This window comes from Leptinotarsa decemlineata, unplaced genomic scaffold (genome assembly GCF_025532065.1).
Source record: "Leptinotarsa decemlineata unplaced genomic scaffold, Ldec_3_MD MMD2_tig00000882_RagTag_RagTag, whole genome shotgun sequence".
NCBI classification, from domain to species: domain Eukaryota; kingdom Metazoa; phylum Arthropoda; class Insecta; order Coleoptera; family Chrysomelidae; genus Leptinotarsa; species Leptinotarsa decemlineata.
The window spans coordinates 11,715,553-11,735,090 of NW_027412556.1; the positions used below are offsets into that span (position 1 = coordinate 11,715,553).

The 19,538-nt window shown below is 38.5% G+C and overlaps 2 protein-coding genes across 8 annotated transcripts in view; both read right to left on the bottom strand.

The window, feature by feature from the left end:
* Positions 1-10,138, bottom strand: part of LOC111516223 (probable multidrug resistance-associated protein lethal(2)03659) — a 43,454-nt gene extending 33,316 nt beyond the window's left edge. For 3 of the 7 annotated variants that reach the window (XM_074175006.1, XM_074175001.1, XM_074175000.1), the window contains exons 1-2: positions 9,993-10,011; positions 1,259-1,495 (exon numbers count right to left, since the gene is read on the bottom strand). In XM_074175006.1, coding sequence (XP_074031107.1) covers positions 1,259-1,280 — 22 coding nt within the window. In that variant the 5' untranslated portion in view covers positions 1,281-1,495; positions 9,993-10,011. Of the gene's footprint in view, positions 1-1,258; positions 1,496-6,430; positions 6,495-9,992 lie in introns of those variants that run through there. The other 4 variants (XM_074175003.1, XM_074175002.1, XM_074175004.1 and 1 more) reach the window with 3 other exon arrangements.
* Positions 10,139-12,656: 2,518 nt separating this feature from the next.
* LOC111512047 (probable multidrug resistance-associated protein lethal(2)03659) overlaps positions 12,657-19,538 on the bottom strand; it is an 82,323-nt gene continuing 75,441 nt past the window's right edge. Inside the window, 4 exon segments of the mRNA XM_074175013.1 lie at positions 12,657-12,793; positions 13,880-14,407; positions 15,439-15,953; positions 17,321-17,551. Of these exon segments, the coding sequence (XP_074031114.1) occupies positions 13,931-14,407; positions 15,439-15,953; positions 17,321-17,551 (1,223 nt within the window). The 3' untranslated portion in view covers positions 12,657-12,793; positions 13,880-13,930.

Sequence of the window (19,538 nt, forward strand, 5' to 3'; positions counted from 1 at the left end):
TACTCTTATTTTCATTGCCGTTCCAATTGGGAATGGATAGACTATAATTGCCATGTCGTGTGAGTGGGTTACTTGTACAATTATTTGTCACTCGTTGGTTTTCCATTTGTGGTCGGTAAAAATGACCCGAGTCAAAGGAATCACGATTATTCGTTCACTTGCCAAGTACACACTTGTCTATACTTGTATAGGCGCTCAAACGAAATGCACAAATAATTGGCTGTTACTGCGACTATTCAATAGTTTACAAGGCCTAGCAGAAGCGTACAGACGTTTTATTTCTGTTTGTTTTAAAAATTGAAATGGAGTGGACAAATGACATTGTTTTGGAGTTTCTTGATTTTTATGGATGGCTCAACATAAATACCATAAAAATCATAATGCAGTTAATGATGCGTGGAAAAGAATACAAGATAACATATCTGTCCAGTGTACTATAAATGAACTGCAGAAAAAAAAAGATTCGCCACATTTTGGCCTCTCATTGAAAAAGTTAAAGCTACATCTGGAACTGGATCCGGCGCCGTAGAAGTTTGTAGGCCTACTTGGTTTGCATTCGAAAAAATGGCCAGATTTTTACAGGACATATATGAACCCAGAAATACTCAAAATACAGAGGTAAGTGAAAATATAATTTTTTTATCATTATCATACATTATTATTGGTATGAGACAAGACAATAACTGTCTTGCCACGGGACTTTTCCTGTTGTTTTAAAATATTTGCAAAATTCATTTCGTATTTCTTGAGCTTCACGTCCAGATTTTCTTGGTAACTTTTTGAGTGGCAGGAAAGATGACATATTTTGGTTACCGTGACGCCACGTGCCAGGCAAAATTTGACCCGTCCTTTTCCGTATCAAAAGTACCTGGTGGTGAATAAAGTGTAGCAGCATTTTTACTTTTTCTTGCATAATTGTGTAGCAAGGCACATGTCATGACTATCTTCGATACTTTGTCTGGTTCAAGTAATATAGGTGCTCTAAAAACTCTGAAAATCGATGCTAGTATCCCAAGTACATTTTCAACAATGAATCGAGTGCGTGATAAGCGATAATTGAAAATTCTTTCATCGCTGCCTTTCTCATGAAGTCCGTGGTATGGTTTTAATAAATGGGTCCCTAAACCAAAAGCATCGTCTGCGACGAATACATATGGATAAGGTGTGCGAGTGTAATTAGGTAGTGGTTCATCTTCAGGAATCATCAAAGCATTTTCTTCAAGTTTTTTTAATAAAATGGTATTACGAAACACACTACCGTCGCTAATACGACCTGACATCCAACGTCCACGAACGTAAAACAGTAATTAGCATCAACTAGCGCCATGAAAACTACACTAAATGTTTGCTTGCAATTGTAAAATTCTGTTTCACTGTTCATTGGCGACTGGATAAGGACATGTTTACCGTCTAAGGCCCCAAGGCAGTGAGGAAAATTCCATTTTGTATGAAAGACGTTGGCTATTTGCTTCCATTCTTGCGAAGTTTTTGGCATCTGCATCAAATATACAATATTAAGAACTAACTTTTCCGAATTAATCAATGTGCTTTCTTCTAGGAGTTGGAAAATTTGAACACCACGGAAGATGACAGTACTGAGAATATCTACGAAGAAACTGAACCGTTTGTCACCTCTGACGAAACCAATGAAGCAGACATGCCTACTGAAACTTTAAATACAAATACACAGGCAGGGCTGAGTAATATCACTTCACAAACACAATTCAAGGCACCAACACATACTGCCAAAAATAAAAAAAGAAAGGCTGTGGATGTAGCTGAAAAATGTATGGATGAAGCGTATAAGATATTAAAAACAGCTGTAAATACTGAACAACCAAAACATACCTTTGCCATGTTTATGGGCAGTAATATGAAGTAATATCACTTCACAAACACAATTCAAGGCACCAACACATACTGCCAAAAATAAAAAAGGAAAGGCTGTGGATGTAGCTGAAAAATGTATGGATGAAGCGTATAAGATATTAAAAACAGCTGTAAATACTGAACAACCAAAACATACCTTTGCCATGTTTATGGGCAGGTGGTTGCTGAGAAATTAGAGGCTTTCGATGAGATGGATTGAATTATAGTAATGAATGACATTGATAATTTGTTGTTCAGGGCTACCCTGAGGCATATGGAGAAACGATCGCAGCAACAGTATGCCACTAATAATCTTCCTCAACAGTATCCTTCTCGCAAAAATCAGATGTCTTATTTAAACAATAGAACCTCGATTAGTACTCGATGTGTACTACATTCACACAACTTTCTGCCGTAGCTGCAGCACCTCCAATTCATACTTTGGTTCAACAAGCTCCTCTTGCACATCCAGACTCCCAAGTTTCACAAGCATACTCTTCTTCAAAATCGTATGAATCCCATCCATCTTCAAATCACAGTTATGCCCCATCCCTTTCATGACCACCTTCTATACTGTTAGCAAATTACTATCCATCGCCAGAGTACCAGATCGAAGCCAACTCAGCTACAGCTCCACAGAAACGCAGCAGTTTTGTACCTACCCCAAAATCTTCACCGTAATAGTTTCAGTTAACAATGATTTTATGATTATATCACCGTATTAGTTTCAGTTAAGAATGACTTTATGATTATTGATAATACAAATGAAAAGATATGAAAACATAATTGTAGATACTTATTTCTATTTGATCCTGTAGAATCCGGAATATTGCATTGCATACTCCAAAAACGTAGGTGGATACTGTTTGTGGTGAGATTTTGCATATGTAAGATAAACTCTTAAAAATGTCACCAGTAGGTAACAAAAAATCTCAGAGCAACGCAAAATCTTTCTTGAACGGGAATCGCCTTTCTCATATTGGTATCACGTTTCGTTATCAGAGGGCCTATTTTATTGAGCAGGAACTCAAAGTCAACAGCGGACATTCTACAAAAATTTTCGAATTTTCCTTAGGTTCTCGTTTGAGGTGCTAATGCATATGGGTGGCGCTATATCTACAAAAAAGATTTATATTTTTTTTTCTCACTTTCTGTATTTAGAATGCTGTTTTAGTTAAAGTTAACTGTAGGTACTTACCTGTCTCGACTTTCATTTAATGAAACCATCCACTATCTTCTTCTCCTCTTTCTTTTTTATGAAATCAAATAAGCAGAGCTCATCACAACAAACGCCGCTGAAGCAACAACGAGATTTTCCAGACGACCGCTATCCATATTGTCTGCCACACCACTGATTATTTGTCAAGGTTTTAAGCCAAATTTTCGCGCTCGGGTACTTGTACATTGTACACGTCGTGTGAGCGCCCTGCTTGCCATCGCAATTCGCAAAGCTCGTATACTTGCCAAGTTCGCAAATAATTGCGTATTTGTCAAGTACACGAGTCGTTTGAGCCCGGCTTTAGTCGGTTGGTGAAAGGTTTGGGGAGGTGAGGCAGAACTTCGACGTTAAATTCATTAAATTTTCGGACGATGATTGGTGGAACGTCGTGGAGCAGGATAGGATCTTTTCTGTTGACAAGCGCCAGATGCTGCTAACACAATTTTCAGTATATTGCGTCGATTTCCTTACAATAGTACCCTGGTGTGATGGTTTGGCCCGGTTCCAGTCTTTTTTATGAGTTTTCGGTTTTAGTGCCCAGGTGGCTCATCAACAACGTAAGGCCTTTCATCACTTTCACAATGGGGAAGGAAATCCACACAATTGCCTTTCTTAGACGTATTGGTGAAGAGGACCGACACTAAATGGGAAACATTTGTATATCGAAAACCTACTCACACAGGATAGTATCTGACCCAGAAATCCAACCACCATCAATCGACTAAGAGAGGAATCATCAAGACTCTACTGGACTGTGCTTTTGGGCTCTGTAATACAAAGGAAGGTCTCGGAAAAGGAACAAGGTATCATAAAATATGACCTTAAACGGAATGGTTACTACAAAGTGATGATAGAACAGGCCTTAGCTAGAAAACAGCAAGAACTCCACAAGGAAGAGAAGCCGCCACAACCAGTACTTGTACTTCCCTACATCAGAGGATTATCGGAAAGGATAAGACGGATTAGGTCCAAGTATAACATCAGGACCTGATTCAGATCTGGGAACACTATCCGTAGCAGCCTCACGAAAACCAGACCACCAAACGTAGACTGAGATTCCAAGGATTGCGAATGCGGAGAATCATACATCGGTCAAACTTAGAGGCCATTGAAAGTTCGCATTGCTGACCACAAGAAACACACATAGCGAAGAGAAACCAGCAAATCCGAAATAGCAGAACATGTTTGGACTTATCAACACAACATCAAGTGGGCTCAAGCTGAAATCATCCACAAAAAGGAACACTGGTTTAGGAGAAAATTCAAAGAAACCGCATATATGTTGTCCAACAACGCATTTATTCTAGCTAGCGTAGAGATACGTAACATATAGAAACCTCTAATCAAGCGAAAAACGACCAACTCCCGCCAAACGGTCATCTCCCGCCAAAACCAAGGAAGCGGAAAGAGGAAAGAGGGGATAGGTGAAAGCACTCGAATGACCTATAAATTTTCCAGGGTTATCAAATCAATTTATATTATATTAGACAATGGAAGTCCGAACTGATGAAATACACCACGAAACATTGACAACCACCTTCAAACAAACGTCAAACACTTCATATTTCACAGTAAGTCAATTTAATATTTCAATTATAAATTTCAACCACAAACAAATTGTGGCTAGATATTGGAATTGAAAAATTGAATAAAAGATGCTGACGAATTTTATGAAATTGACCCAAAAGCTGCCACAATTAGAAAATATCAAAATATCAAAATATCAGCAGACAATATCGCCCACTACAATTTTTTTAAAGTAGAGCGTAATTTCACTACTCTAATACGTGCTACCACCTTGCGACATACTTGCCAAACTACCGAAAAATGTGATCAGTCAGACGTGCAGTCCTATAAATATAACATAAAGTTGTTTTTTCGCCGATTTTTTACAATTGTCTCAGGAAATAAGGTTTGTACTTTTTATGTGTTACTATATTGAAAATTTGTTCTAACCAATGTTATAAGTGTGTTATTGTCAATTCAATGTGGCATTCGCATTGTTACAATTTTGAGGTTAGGCACTATGTTTGATGAAAATATACTTTGATGTATATGATGGGTAATATCGATCACGGCAGTTGACCCCAACCAGTGGTCGATATTGTACAGTTTATTTTATAGATGCCAAGAAATTATATGAATTAGAAAAGCAACTAGCCTCTACTCGATTCCATGTGGTACCCTGCAAGATCGTCTTAGAAATCGGTTTCCAGCTAAAAGCATTGTGTTAGGAAGAAAAACAGTTTTTTCTGACGAACAAGAAATTATGTTAGCCGATTTTGTAATGAAATTATTAAACCTTTTTTATGGATAAACACAAAACAAAATACGGAAAGTTGCATATGAATATGCTGTATCGAACAATCTAGTAAACAGCTTCAATGACAATAAAGAAACACGTGGAAAAGAATGGCTTCATGGTTTCCTAAGAAGACATCTACAATTGTCCTCAAGAAAGCCAGAAGCGACTAGCAAGAATAGAGTACTAGCTTTTAATAAAGCAGATATAGATGTGATTCATGATAACGTGACAATATTAATGGAAAAATACAGTTTTCGCCCGCACCGTATTCACAATGTGGACGAGACCGAGATAACAACCGTGAACAAACCATCTCGTGTTCTACTACCAACGGGAATGAAGCAAGTTGAATCCATTAGTATTGAAGAGCGAAGTCAAACCACTTGCTGTTACAGATATTGCAGAATTATCTGCTAAAGCCTACAACCGGGTTGGGTACGATTTAAAAAAGTATAAATGGTTTCAAAACTTCAGGACTATATCCGATAGAAAGGAATGTATTTATTAAAGAGGAATGATTTTCTCCAATAACTGACTCACCTACTGCTATCGAGGATAATATGGAGATAAAAGCTGCTAGTCCAAGTTGCTGGCCCAAGTGGTTTGACTTCCTTGAGAAAGAAAAAAGCAATTCCTGATTCGACGAAGTCATTGACTTGAACATCAGTCAATGTATACACATAAATATATGTGTCTTTTGTTACCACGGATTTATTTTATAAATTATTTATATTAGGTGGTCGATAATAGACCACCTTCCCTTAAAATTACCTCGTTGTAGTCTTTTTCAATCCTTTTAAGCATTGAACTGTATGCTGAAGTTTTAGACACGAACGCAAACGCACTTATTTCATGGAAGTTTACCCAAGAAAAGAGTTTTTCGGGAATATAGTGAAGTTACTGCTTGTTGGCTGATTTTCTATTTGAATGAAATGGATAAATATAGCGAAAAAATGAAAGAATTCTTAAATAATTATTCAAATGACCGCGAGAACACATAAATATAAATGAATTATATGAGCTTAAAACTTACGTACCGTGTCTGAACAACCATTCAATGTAAAATGACAGACAAGACTTTATAGCCGATAACTATTATATATTCACATTTCTTTGATATTGCAAAGATATGTTAAGCTCTCAACAAATATTTAACCTCCATTGTGATTTCTGTAAGTGTCAATTAAGCATTTTACTACATTGCAAACTGAGATAATGAATACTATCATCTAGAAGGGATAAAGGAATTCAGCAGTGACTGTGGCTGATAAAAGCAAACATTTCTACTGTATGAAAGAATCTGTTCCAGGTTTTTTAGAAATGGAACATCTGAATCAATAGATGAAACACGTTTTGGTCTCTTAGGCCGTTGATATATGGAGTATCCAAGAAGCCTCGGCTGGCACCGAAAGTGTAAGGATTCTTTCAAAGAATGTGGCTGGCAAAGCTTCTTAGTAAACGTTAGAGCCTGAAATAACTTCATAAATGATAATAAAATTCTAGAATAACACAAAATGTCAAAAACTAGGCCTCAGTTATTCGGAAGGATACAAAAATAATACGAAGGAATCAAATGAACTAAACTATGAATATACAATGTGAAGTATAAAAACGATATTATCAGGTCATCTATCATTCGTTGTTGGTGCGTACATACACAAGAGCCAAGGAAATACAGAGCTAAAAAGAAATGTAGGATTGATTCATTAGGTGAATTTTACCTTATTGTAAATCCCTTAATTCATTCAATGAGTCAATCACACATGCTACGGTACTCTCCAGAAGAGTTCGAAAAAGCTCCAGTCATTCATCTTTTCAAAAAAAGAAAATGGAAATGACGTGGAAAGCCTCTACACCAAAGTTTCTGTCGAAGAAGCACTTCAAATCATACAGAGGAAGCTATCCGAAGAGGGGAACCTGAAAGATGGAACAAACTTACCGATACAAGTAATCATAGAATTACTAGGATGCTGTGTACGAAACTACTATTACCAACCAAAGGACAAATTATTTACGCAAGATGAGGAACCGCCAATGAGATCGCTACTTCCACCTGTTATAGCTAGCATATATATGGAGTAGTTTGAAACTCTGGCCATTGAAGAAGCCCACAAAAAGTCCCGAGTCTGGTTGAAATATGTTGACAAAACGTTCATAATATGATACCGTGGGAAAACAGAACTAGATACCTTCCTGAAGCCATCAACAACGTGAGCCCTTCTATCACTATCACAATGGAGCAGGAAGTCCACAACGAATTGCCATTGCTAGACGTATTGTTGAAGAGGGCCGACACCAAATGGAAAACATGTATATAACGAAAATCTACTTACACGGGACAGTATCTGAACTATGAATCCAACCACCATCAACGGACTAGGAGACGAATCATCAAGACTCTAGTAGACCGTGCTTTCGGGCTCTGTAATACAAAGGAAGGTCTCGAGAAGGAACTAGGCATCACCAAAAATGACCTTCAACGGAATGGTTTCTTCAAAGTGATGGTGGAACAAACTTTGGCTAGAAGACAGTAAAAGCCTCAAAAGGAAGAGAAGCCAACACAACCAGTACTTGAACTTCTCTACATCAGAGGATTATCGGAAAGGATGAGAAGAATTGGGTCCAAGTATAACATCAGAATCTGCTTCAGATCTGGGAACACAACAGCCCTAGCAGCCTCACGAAAACTAGGCCACCAAACGCAGACTGCAATTCCAAGAATTGCATTCACGGGAAATCCTACGAGTGCGGAGAATCATACATCAGTGGAACTAAGAGGCCATTGGAGGTTCGCATTGCCGAGCACAAGAAACACACACAATCAGAAGAAACCAGCGAATCAGGAATAACAGAGCATGTTTGGACTCATCAACATAACATCAAGTGATCTCAGGCTGAAATTATCCACAAAGAGGAACACTGGTTTAGGAGAATATTTAAAGAAGCTGCATATATGTTGTTCAACAACGCATTTAGCTGATCTAGCGTATAGATACGCAGCATATGAAAACCTCTAGTCAAGCGGAACACGACCAACTCCCGCCAAACGGTCAGCTCCCGCTAAAACCGATGAAGCGGATAGAGGGAAGAGGGGATAGGTTAAAGCACTCGAATGACCTATGAATAGTCAGATCTCGGTGGAATAAGTCCAGTCACCACCCGAAGATGATTGTGGATACTAACAATCGAAACGTCGTAAAGTAACTTGGTTTGGAATCTTTTAATTTTCATTTCTTGTTAATAGTTTAATCTTTGCTGATATATTATTTCAATGTAATTTCAGTTTTTTCGCTTGATATAATTATTATTTTTCAGCTAATCTTTTGAATTTTAAAGATTCTTTCAGGGATTTTGAATTAATGTATATCATATTAGACAATGGAAATTCGAACTAATGAAGTGCAGAATTGACCTGGATAACTACCAACAAATTTTATTACTTTGTTCATTTTTGAAACTGTTTGGAAAAGTGGTGGTTACTATAATAATGAATTACTCAGAGTCAAATAATATACTGTATTATAATCAACATGGATTTAGGAAAGATGGATCTATGGAAACCGCTACCTATGATTATCTCAGTAACATATACTCCGAATTTTGTAATGGGTTCATTTTTCGAACTGTCAAAGGCATTTGACACTATTTCACCAGATTTTCTATATATAAAGTTGAAGAGGCTTGGATTTCCACATAACGTACTGACTTGGTTGAAATCCTATAAGAGTGGTTGGCATTTGATAGTCAAATACAACAGTATCATGGCCAAAGAACATGATGTGACATTAGGAGTTCCACAGGGTTCAGTACTGGGACCATTAGTTTTAGTGGTAATTTGTTAATGATACCTCAGAACATCTTGACAATTTCCACATAATCTTGTTTGCAGATGATACCACAATGACCATCACTGGGCCTAAACTGGGAGGTATATTCACAAGAGTCAAAGAGGTTATTGACAGTTTTACGTCATGGTGTGAACGCATTTTTTGCAAATTTTCAGGCACTCACAGTCACAAATATCATAACCTCAACTGTGTTTAAGGGCAACATGACAACTGTCGTAACCTAACAAACAATGCCGTCAATTCGTTTATTCTTTATTTTATTTCCTGAATATTCAAATGTTCCAATAGTTAGTCTGTTATTTCGTGCGAAGACGAACCCTACAAATGAAAAATTATGAAGACGAGTCCAACCGTTACTGAGCTACAAATGGTGTAACTAACACGATTCTAGGACATTGTTTCTATAGTAGAGCGGATTATCTGAAATCGAAAGTGAACCTGTATATGAATGAGAAAATCAGACATGAAATTGAGCAAACCATTCAGGATATTCTCAGGTTTGATGATTGCATCAAGACATGGATTAGAAATATATTGTTTTATTACCAAAATTCGGTTTGATTTCGCAGTCATTTTGAAATTTTCAAATCCAGTTTTTCTTTCAATAAGTAAAAAAACATCGAAAAGTGTTCATATACAACTTCATACAACTTCTGAGGGTCGTCTGTCGATAACTGAAGTATTTTACGAAATATCTGGAATCATGTCAGTTTCACGGCACTTTTGATTCTACAAATAGAGTTCTACGTACCAAAAATTTTCAGCCGTGTTCGTTATCCACTTCAATTATTTTATATATGTCAGCAAAATTCACAAGAGATCATAGTCCCACTGATTACTTGATCATCACCTGAGTGCTCATAACTGAAGTGAAAATTTCTTAATTGAATTGATTAAAATCAGCTTATCTTTATCATTAGTGAAATGGAAAAACCATAAAAATGAAATGGAAGGAAATAGACCAATTATATGTTTTTTTAACATTTTGAAATATAATTAGGTACGAAAAATGTAAATGCTACGTTAATGTGTTGACTACAAAATGGACCTCATAGACGGGTTTTTAAACCCGTTGAAATCAATAATGTGTATAAAAACTGTCAATGTCATGAAAGTGTGTCATGGTTAAAAGTAATTTGATGCTTTCAAACTGTATCAACAGAAGATACTTTTTCTTCTAGAATATATGAGTGAAATTGAATTTATTAGCTATCTGGTTACAAAAATAGTCTTTGTTGTGGGATATGTCTGAATTGAGAGATGTATTTTTTAGAATATTTTTTGGAAAAAATATATTTGGCTTTTACTTCCCTATCTTCATACCAAAAATTGTGAAAAACTATCAGAATGAGGAAGAAAGTAAACAAATTAAATATAATAGATCCTTTGAGATACAAGCTAGAAGAGAAAGCTCTTTCGACACAAATTAGAAACTAGAGCCGGAACACAATACGTTTATGATTCAACACCTGACAGCGCTGTTTCAACGCGCGATAGGTCTCATCAGTTGTACTACGCTGAACCACAAATGCGTTGCTAGTATCAACTGTGAGGAAAGATATCGTCGACTTCACTTACTCAGACTTTACCTTCAAGGACCGTTGAATTCAACAACGCATCTGTGAGTCTGGCACGATAGACTCGTGGCCAAAATGACGAATTTTGGCTACTTGAGACCAATAGTGAGACTAATTGATTATTTTATAGCTTACCGACGATGGCAATGCAGAATAGGACAAGAACTCTTCACCAGGCAACTTCTGGAAACAGGAGTAAGACATATCTTCCTCGGTATACACAGCAGACTTGCCTAAGCCAGAGAACAACTTCAACGAATTGGCACTCTACGCGGCACTTTACTTTACTGGCGAGATTCAGAAACCACGCGTTAGTTACTGGATACCTGCAACATAAGCGAACAGACTAGATGAGTGGGTCAATCTCTGGAAAAGTAATATCAACCCTGACAAGATTCAGGCAATATATCCACCTGGAGGAAGTTACATCCGGAAGGACACGTCTTCAACGAACAGAAGGTTTCGTAGACAAACGAAGCAGGATAACTGGGTGTCACCCTCGACAGAAAACTAGTATTCAGTTCCCATATCCAACAGAGGTTAGGGCTGGCGGAAGCCGCTTGACACAACTTCTACCCCATCATCGAACGCACGACTAACATGGATCTTCTCGTAACCAAGAATATCCTACTCCTCATCATCCTGTATGCCCCCACTGACTGGGAAAATGCGCAGAAACATACAGACACCAAATCTAAACGTATATGTCATCTACCAGGACCTGGATCTCAGCACCCAGTACGTTGATACACTCATGAGAAACCATGCCGAAAACATCTTCGAGCGTATGCGGACACACCCCAACGTAGCGCTGCGTGATCAGGAAACAGGGAACAGGGAAAAGTACAGATTCCTCAAGAGGGACAAGCACATGAGGCCAACAAAGCAGAAAAAGAGATCACCTCCGAGAGTCACCGTCCGGCGGCTCCTGTGAGTATAATTTTTTTCTACAATTTCCACAGGTACACAGACACAAAATCCGGTTCTCAAACACATACATTAGTCCACGACACACAACATTCGTCTCTAGCTAGTTTCAGAGGACCACCACGCGCAAACTACCCACAGTACAGTCAGGTTTTACAAATAATCGGATATAAGGGGGCACTAAAGCCATAAGAGATCAGATTTCAATCTTGCTAAAGTGCCAAGCAGCAGGTTGAGGACCACTCGGAAGTGTGTAGGGGTAAACAGAAGAGATTTTAGCACACAGAAAAAATGTTGGAAAGATTTTATCTCGGAGCACTCAGCCCCAAGAAGGGGGCATGATGGAACGCATCTGTGGTTCACCCTAGCCCCACTGAAGAGACTGAAATCGGGTTGTAACAGCGCTGTTTGGCATTGAGTCATGAATACGTTGTATTTGGGCTCTAGTTTTCAATACTCTTTTATCAATACTCTTCTGGTCAAGACCACAATAACTTTCTTGAAAAACTTGTGTTATTTTTATCCGTGTTGTATTATTTTTTTTATGATAAATTGAAATAATCCCCATTAAGACTGTTGTGGAGGAGAAGAGTTTTCATCGATCTTTTTTGAGTGTTTTCACCTTCCACAATCCGAATATAAAAAAATCAATGGAGAACTTTATGCAGGTTTAGAGAGGGCCATTTTTTCAGTTCTTCCCAAAAAGTTGACTACGTAAACCAAAAAAATTTTCTATTTATCAGTAACTTGTCGTATTCAATGATTTTGGCTTCGGAATATCAAGATAAATATTCGTATAATTTCTCAACTTTTTTGTTATCATACATTATTCACTATAGAAAAAAACAATTTTTTTCATGTCTAAGTTTGAAAATATTAATTGGCAATGAAACCAGTGCTATACATTTGGTAATTGTATATTGAACAAGTATTTACAGAATTGCAACTTAGATGATATGAAATATTTCTCTTATAATTCTTAGGACTCTTTTTCGGCTCTGCCGAAAAAATGCTGTAACTTCTATTGGACAAAGCGGGCGAACTGAAACTGAAAAATGAAGGTGAATGGTTCACTAATTATTTTATATATCTCAGTCGAAATTTGTCATTCGCATAGATTAAAATTCAATTAATTGTTTCTCAATAGTACAACTGATCCATATCTGAGCATCGTCAACTTGTATACAGTGGTATAAACAATCTTTTGTTCAATTTCCTGCATTCTGGAGCCTAAAACACCTGGAACTTCATTCCCTCAAATCATCCATAGCAGTTAACTACTTTCCGTTGATCTCATACAAAAAAGTTCATCGAAATGAATTCTGGTGATCTTGGTGGCCATTCTACGGAACCTCTCCTTTCAATCCACCGACATGGAAAGTTATTATCGTGAAACTATCACACTGCTACTACGCAATGAGGAAGTACCACATCTCGTTGATAAAATACTTCATTCCGCAATATATCAAGCATCTAAATGGATGATTGCTATAAGTACCAATTCGAAATAGCATCATTCAAGTTTGCTTCCAGAAGATATTGTACTTTCGTTATCAACTATCACTGAATAGTCATCCTCTACATTTTTGCCCGGATGATTTTCTTGGAAAACACGAACAGTTTTTCCATGTACGTAATACAAATTCATGTTAATCCGCTTTTGAAGTGTATAGATCATAGATAGAAGAGATAGATCATCAGAAGATAATAAATTAAAAAACAACTCGATTCAATAGGACAAAATTATGAATATCTAATAATATAGCTGAGTTGAGAGTCACTATATCATATCAGAATAATTTTCACATAACCATCAACAGCTTCAGTAGTAACTAGGTGATGAATTTCAATGCCATATTGTGTACTTGAACAGGAAATTTGCCATTAGTTCTTATTATTTTCATTGGTATCATTCAGTAGTGTTCAGTTCATTAAAAAGGATACAAGCCAGAGTGAGACAATTTTTAATAAATGAAACGTGAAACCAATGTTCAAGCCAACAAAACCTCTCAGCTTTCCTATTTATAATAAAAGTTGTGATATCGAAAAAACAGCTAAACATCAGCGATCAAAATAAAAATTCAGATGAAGAATGAAGTTCAGTGCAGCAGAAACAAAACTCAGCAAAACTTACACAAATTTCTTTCATGATCAGTAAAACCCTCTTCTTACTAGAAAGTTTTGACTACTCTTGACTACACTGACTATGTGTTGCTTCGTAAGTTCCTTCCGCTATAGCCATCAAATTTTTCGCCGTAGCTTTCCCGGTCTGCATCACCAACGAATGAAATACACCTGCTTCGTTCTGTAACAGAAGATGGGGATGATCAAACTCTGCTTTTCGTCCTGCGTCCATCACCAACACCCTATCCGAATCCATGATGGTGTGCAACCTGTGAGCTATTGTCAATACTGTACAGTTGGCGAATTTTCTCCTGATGGTTTCCTGGATGAGACCGTCTGTGTGTGGATCAACGTTAGCCGTGGCTTCGTCCAAGACCAAAATTTTGTTGTCTCTCAATATTGCTCTAGCGAGGCAAACTAGTTGTCTTTGACCCACGCTAAAGTTGGTTCCGCCTTCGGCCATTTTACTGTCCAAACCTGAAGAAAGATCGCCAACGGCGGTTTTCAGTTCCACATCATCCAGAACATTCCATAGTAGCTGAAATAGTGTATTTTCAATACAGTTTCAGTTGTCAGACGACATATTTATTTTTATATATGATTTTTAAATGTATACATTTCTTCCATCACTAGATGAAAACTTACGTTGTTATCAAAATACATCAATATTGGAGAATATAAAAACATCAGTAATGAGAAGAAGAAAGTGAAAATGCAGGCATGTCATTTTGGCTAAAGCAGAAAATAGAATTTATGGAGACTACCCCCTTATCACTCACAATAGTAGCGTTGATCACGGTCAGTCCCTACGCCAGGTAACACACAACGTGTTACCTCAGGCTAGTTAGAGTGTCACCAAGATTTTGCCTAAGCCTCTGTATATAATAACATTATCCTGAGGTGGGTTGAAGGGCACGACAGAAGTGAAAGTAATCGCATTAGTCAAGGACACCTACGGCCTAATGACTTCAACAATTGCAGAACTAACCAAACGTCACACCCATGCTCAATCCCTGAAGAGATGGGATTGAATTAAAGAATGCAGTCTTGGCAGGATCACCCTGGGAAGCTGGCGCCGAAGAAATATCTGGTGATGACCAGGAAAAACCTACGCCTAAGAGTAAGATTTCTGACTGGCCACTTTCAACTGAAGAAACACCTCCATATTATGGGGCTAGTGGGCCTCTATGCAGGATATGTGAACAGGAAGATGAAACTGTCAGGCACGTCTTATGCGAGTGTACGGAGTTATCGTCAATGAGAGAGTGTGCCAATATAAAGGAGATAGCTCCTAGTGACCTGTCCACCTTCCTGAAAGGGACAGGATGGACGATGACCCATGAGGACAACTCCTCAGGAGAATGTACAATGGGTCACATGTGGGCTAAGTGTTGTGGGACTACACTCACCCTCTCTATTCTACAGATACAGATAGTAGATGCGTTTCAAATTGCGATGGCGAATAGTTACTAATTTTGATTGAACTCAATTACAGTATTTGTAAAAAATAACCTAATTTATTTTTATATCATCTATATGCAGTCTGAGAGATATATAAATGATATCTACCTCGTCCTTGAACTCGTTAAATGGATCCAAATTATTTCTGAGTGTCCCCGAAAACAAAACAGGTTCCTGTGGGATGATAGATATCTTCGACCTGAGTTTCTTCAGTTCTACTGTCCTTGTGTCAATATCGTCTATTAAAATACTACCCTCTATGCTTGCCAAACGGAAAAGAGCTTGTATAAGAGACGATTTTCCTGCTCCTGTTCTTCCTACAATACCAACTTTCTCCTTGGCTTCGATGATGAAATTGAGGTTCTTCAGAACGCAAAGATCATCAGGAGAGTATCGAAGAGACATGTCTCTGAATTCGATCCTGCCTGTTTCTGGCCAGAATTTCGGCGGTTCCTTAACGGTGTCTTCTTGTTTTTCGGGTTTCAGGTCGGCGTATTCTTGAACCCTCTCCACGGAAGTCATCTGGTTTTCCATTTCACTCCACTGTCGCATGCCCCACTGGAACATTCCGGTCAGGCCCATGGCTTGAGTTAGAGCCAGACCCATGTTTCCGCCAAAGCTTTCTGTGAAATTGTTTGGATTTACAAAATTGCTAAATTAGATCTTTCAAGTGCTATTGCTTCATTTATTCAACAAATCACTCACGACAAGTAATAATTCATTGAATGATTTACAGTGACATCTACAAAATCAGATTGAACTGATTTTATCGTTTCAATTTCCACCTGTTTTTTTATCTGATTTTTTTTCCGTAAATCTGTTCATATACTTGATAATGTGCCGAAAATGTTCCGTTTTCTTTGTTAATTTTCTGTGTGAACCTAAGAGTTTCTGGAGAATATTCAAGTTTCTCAATCAAATAGTATTAAACAATAATATCAAAATTTTGCGATTTTTATTTACCCTTCTTTCCAGTAAATATGTTATCATTTTCATAAGTAACTCATTATTCACTGCAATGAAATATAGGAATTCAATATTACATGTCAGTTGACTAAGAAATCATTCAATTTTTATATTGAAATACAGTGTGTCTCACTTCTCATGGAAACACCCCCGTATCTGTCGTAATATTCAAGGTAGAACTATGAAACTCTCTGGACTGATGGAAATGCTCAAAATGCGCCTACCACCTGAATGGGGTTGGCCAAAGTGATATACACTGTCCGCCACTCGCGATGGAACACCCCATTTTTACGGTAAAACATATTAGGGGGCAAAATAAGCTCAAAATTCCTTCAGATTCGTGATCAGGACTACCAACTGACTACGAATACACTTTTTTCCTGAAAAACTGTCAGTCCTGAAAAATCCGAATTTGTCTCACTTCTCATGGAAACACCCCCGTATATTCCGTAATAATTGAAGTAGATTTTTTTTGGTTTTGACATCAAAACATGAACATCAGTCCTGAGAGTTTCATCTTTCCACTTCGAATATTACGGAAGATACGGGGGTGTTTCCATGAGAAGTGAGACAAATTCGGATTTTTCAGGACTGACATTTTTTCATGAAAAAAGTGTATTCGTAGTAAGTTGATAGTCCTGATCACGAATTTGAAGGAATTTTGAGCCTATTTTGCCCCCTAATATGTTTTACCGTAAAAATGGGATGTTCCATCGCGAGTGGCGGACATTGTATATCACTTTGGCCAAACCCATTCAGGTGGTAGGTGCATTTTGAGCATTTCCATCAGTCGTGAGAGTTTCATCGTTTTACCTCGAATATTACGGAAGATACGGGGGTGTTTCCATGAGAAGTGAGACACACTGTATGGTCCATTTTTTCAATAAATATTGATGAAATACATTTCAATGAAAACTAATATAAATGAGGAAATGTTGAAGGCTAACATGGGTCCAAATATTCCCACCTTGATTATTGTTATTTGTTCTAATATTACAAAGGCATCTTTTGGGAAATTACATACCGCTTTTGACGAATAGTAATACAATCAATACTAAAGAAATATAAACAACAGAGTGTAAATCCAACCAGAAGGCAAAAGTTCTCGTCGCGGCCAGATACATATCAAAAGCAGCACTGTTCAAGTTTTGGTAGTTGTCAAATTCTTTCTTGAGTATTTCCTGGGCTTTGAAAGCCCTTATGGTGGTCAGGCCTTCAAGAGATGCTGATAGGTGAGTGTAAATGGGACTTCGAGCTGCAAAAGTAAAAAATTGTCAGGATTTCCAATTATGGAAACGAATAAATTATTGTGTCTTTGACATCGTCATGATTCAGAAATTAAGAGGTCCAGCTATTAAATAACGAGACTGGTTACGAAAAAGGGTTTCATTATAAAAAGTATTCTACCTTCGAATGCTCCCCTTCAATATACTCCCCTCCCCTCGCCACACATCTTTCCATACGTTTTTTCCATTGATCGAAGCAGTGCTGGAAGTCTTCTTTGCCGTTTTATGCTTTATCGCTTCCATCGACTCAAATCAGGTCCCTTCCAAAGCATATGTTATATTCGGAAACAAAAAAGTCACACGGTGCCAAATCTGGCAAGTAGGGCGCATGCGCGAGTACTGGAGTGCGTTTGTCGGCCAAATACCGCTTCACAGATAGCGCGTTATGGGCAGGTTCGTTGTCCTGGTGCATAATCCACGAGTTATTCTTCTTCAACTCGTGCCGTTTCTCACGAACTCGTTCTCGCAGTGTTGCCAAAACTGACAAATAGTGAGTCTGGTTGGCATTCTGACCCTATGGAACCCATTCAGTCATCACAATACCGTTAATGTCGAAAGAAACGGTCAACATTGTCTTGAATTTTGATTTGGACATTCTTGCTTTTTTTATTCTGAGCGATCCAGGTGTCTGTCACAGCATCGATTGCCACTTTGTTTCAACATCGTATTGAAAAATCCATGTTTCGTCGCAAGTACAGACCTGTTGACGCAAGAGCAAGTCAGGTATTAGGTTTTTTAGCACCAACTTCGCACAGACTTTTGTCATGTGTAATTCCTCGTGTGAAATTTTCTTTATTGGCGTTTACAGCCTAGGCAATCATCCGGATGCTCATTCGACAATCTGCACGCACAATTTGGTTGATTTGGGTACGGGGATAGAGAAGATTTCCTGATACTCAACGCACTACTAGTTTTTCCCCCACTCCTGTAGGGCGCCCTCTAGGCGCTCAATCTCGTTATTTAATAGCCGGACCTCGTATCTTCTAGCCATGTGATGCCATTAGGTTTCAACAACTCCAGAAGAATGGTAGTAAACAAATCTTATTGGTTCCTATAACCTTGCAAACCCGTGGGTTGGGCTATCTATCGAGCGCGTCCCTAGGTGGCGGATAGGGGAACGGCTAGGGGACTGGAGGCCCTGTCCGGGAAGCTGATGTGGCCTTACGGACGGGGTCACCGGACTCCTGGTCAGTAGCAGAAATAAGTAGGGTGAGCGGAACTAAAACCCCCCGAAAGCCTTTGCAAAATATGTAATCGTGGACCAGCCTACCCAAGCTAAGGTGTAAGGAATCGTACCGACAGCTGAATGGCCGCAGGAGAACTGGGCTAAACCTCATTGTAATCAGTGTACCTCTGGTAATGCGGGGCTCTGTCAGAGGTCCCTTGCTACTCGTGGGAACACACATGAATGAAAAACAAAAACCAATTCCGAGGCTGGACAGAAGTGCTCACCTCAATCTAAGGTGGTGGCTGGGAATAAACAGAAATGTCCACTCAAATCTACCGCTTGGAATAAAGCGCCTTAAATAAAGGCAAGGAACCGGCTGCCCCTGCAGGAAAGCCCCCTGACGTGTGCACTTCTACGGAGGGAACCCCAAGAAGGTTGAAAAAGCCGCGCAACGACAGTAATATCGCTGCACCTTCCAAAACCTTCGCGGAGGCCACCGTGAGACTCCTCATGGTTGCCAAAGAGAGTGTGTATTTGGCGAGTCTTGGCCTACACCTGCCAATATAAAGGAGATGTCTTCTAGTGACCTGTTCACCTTCCTGGAAAGGACAGGATGGACGATGACCTAGGAGGCGACTCCTCGGGAGGATGTACAATGGGTCACATGTTGCCTAAGTGCTGTGTGTTTACACTCAGCCTCCCTACTCTACAGATACGAGATACCAGAGATCCTTGCAAAAAAATCATACACTGTAACATTTCCTTTTTTCACTTTCACTGTTCATTTT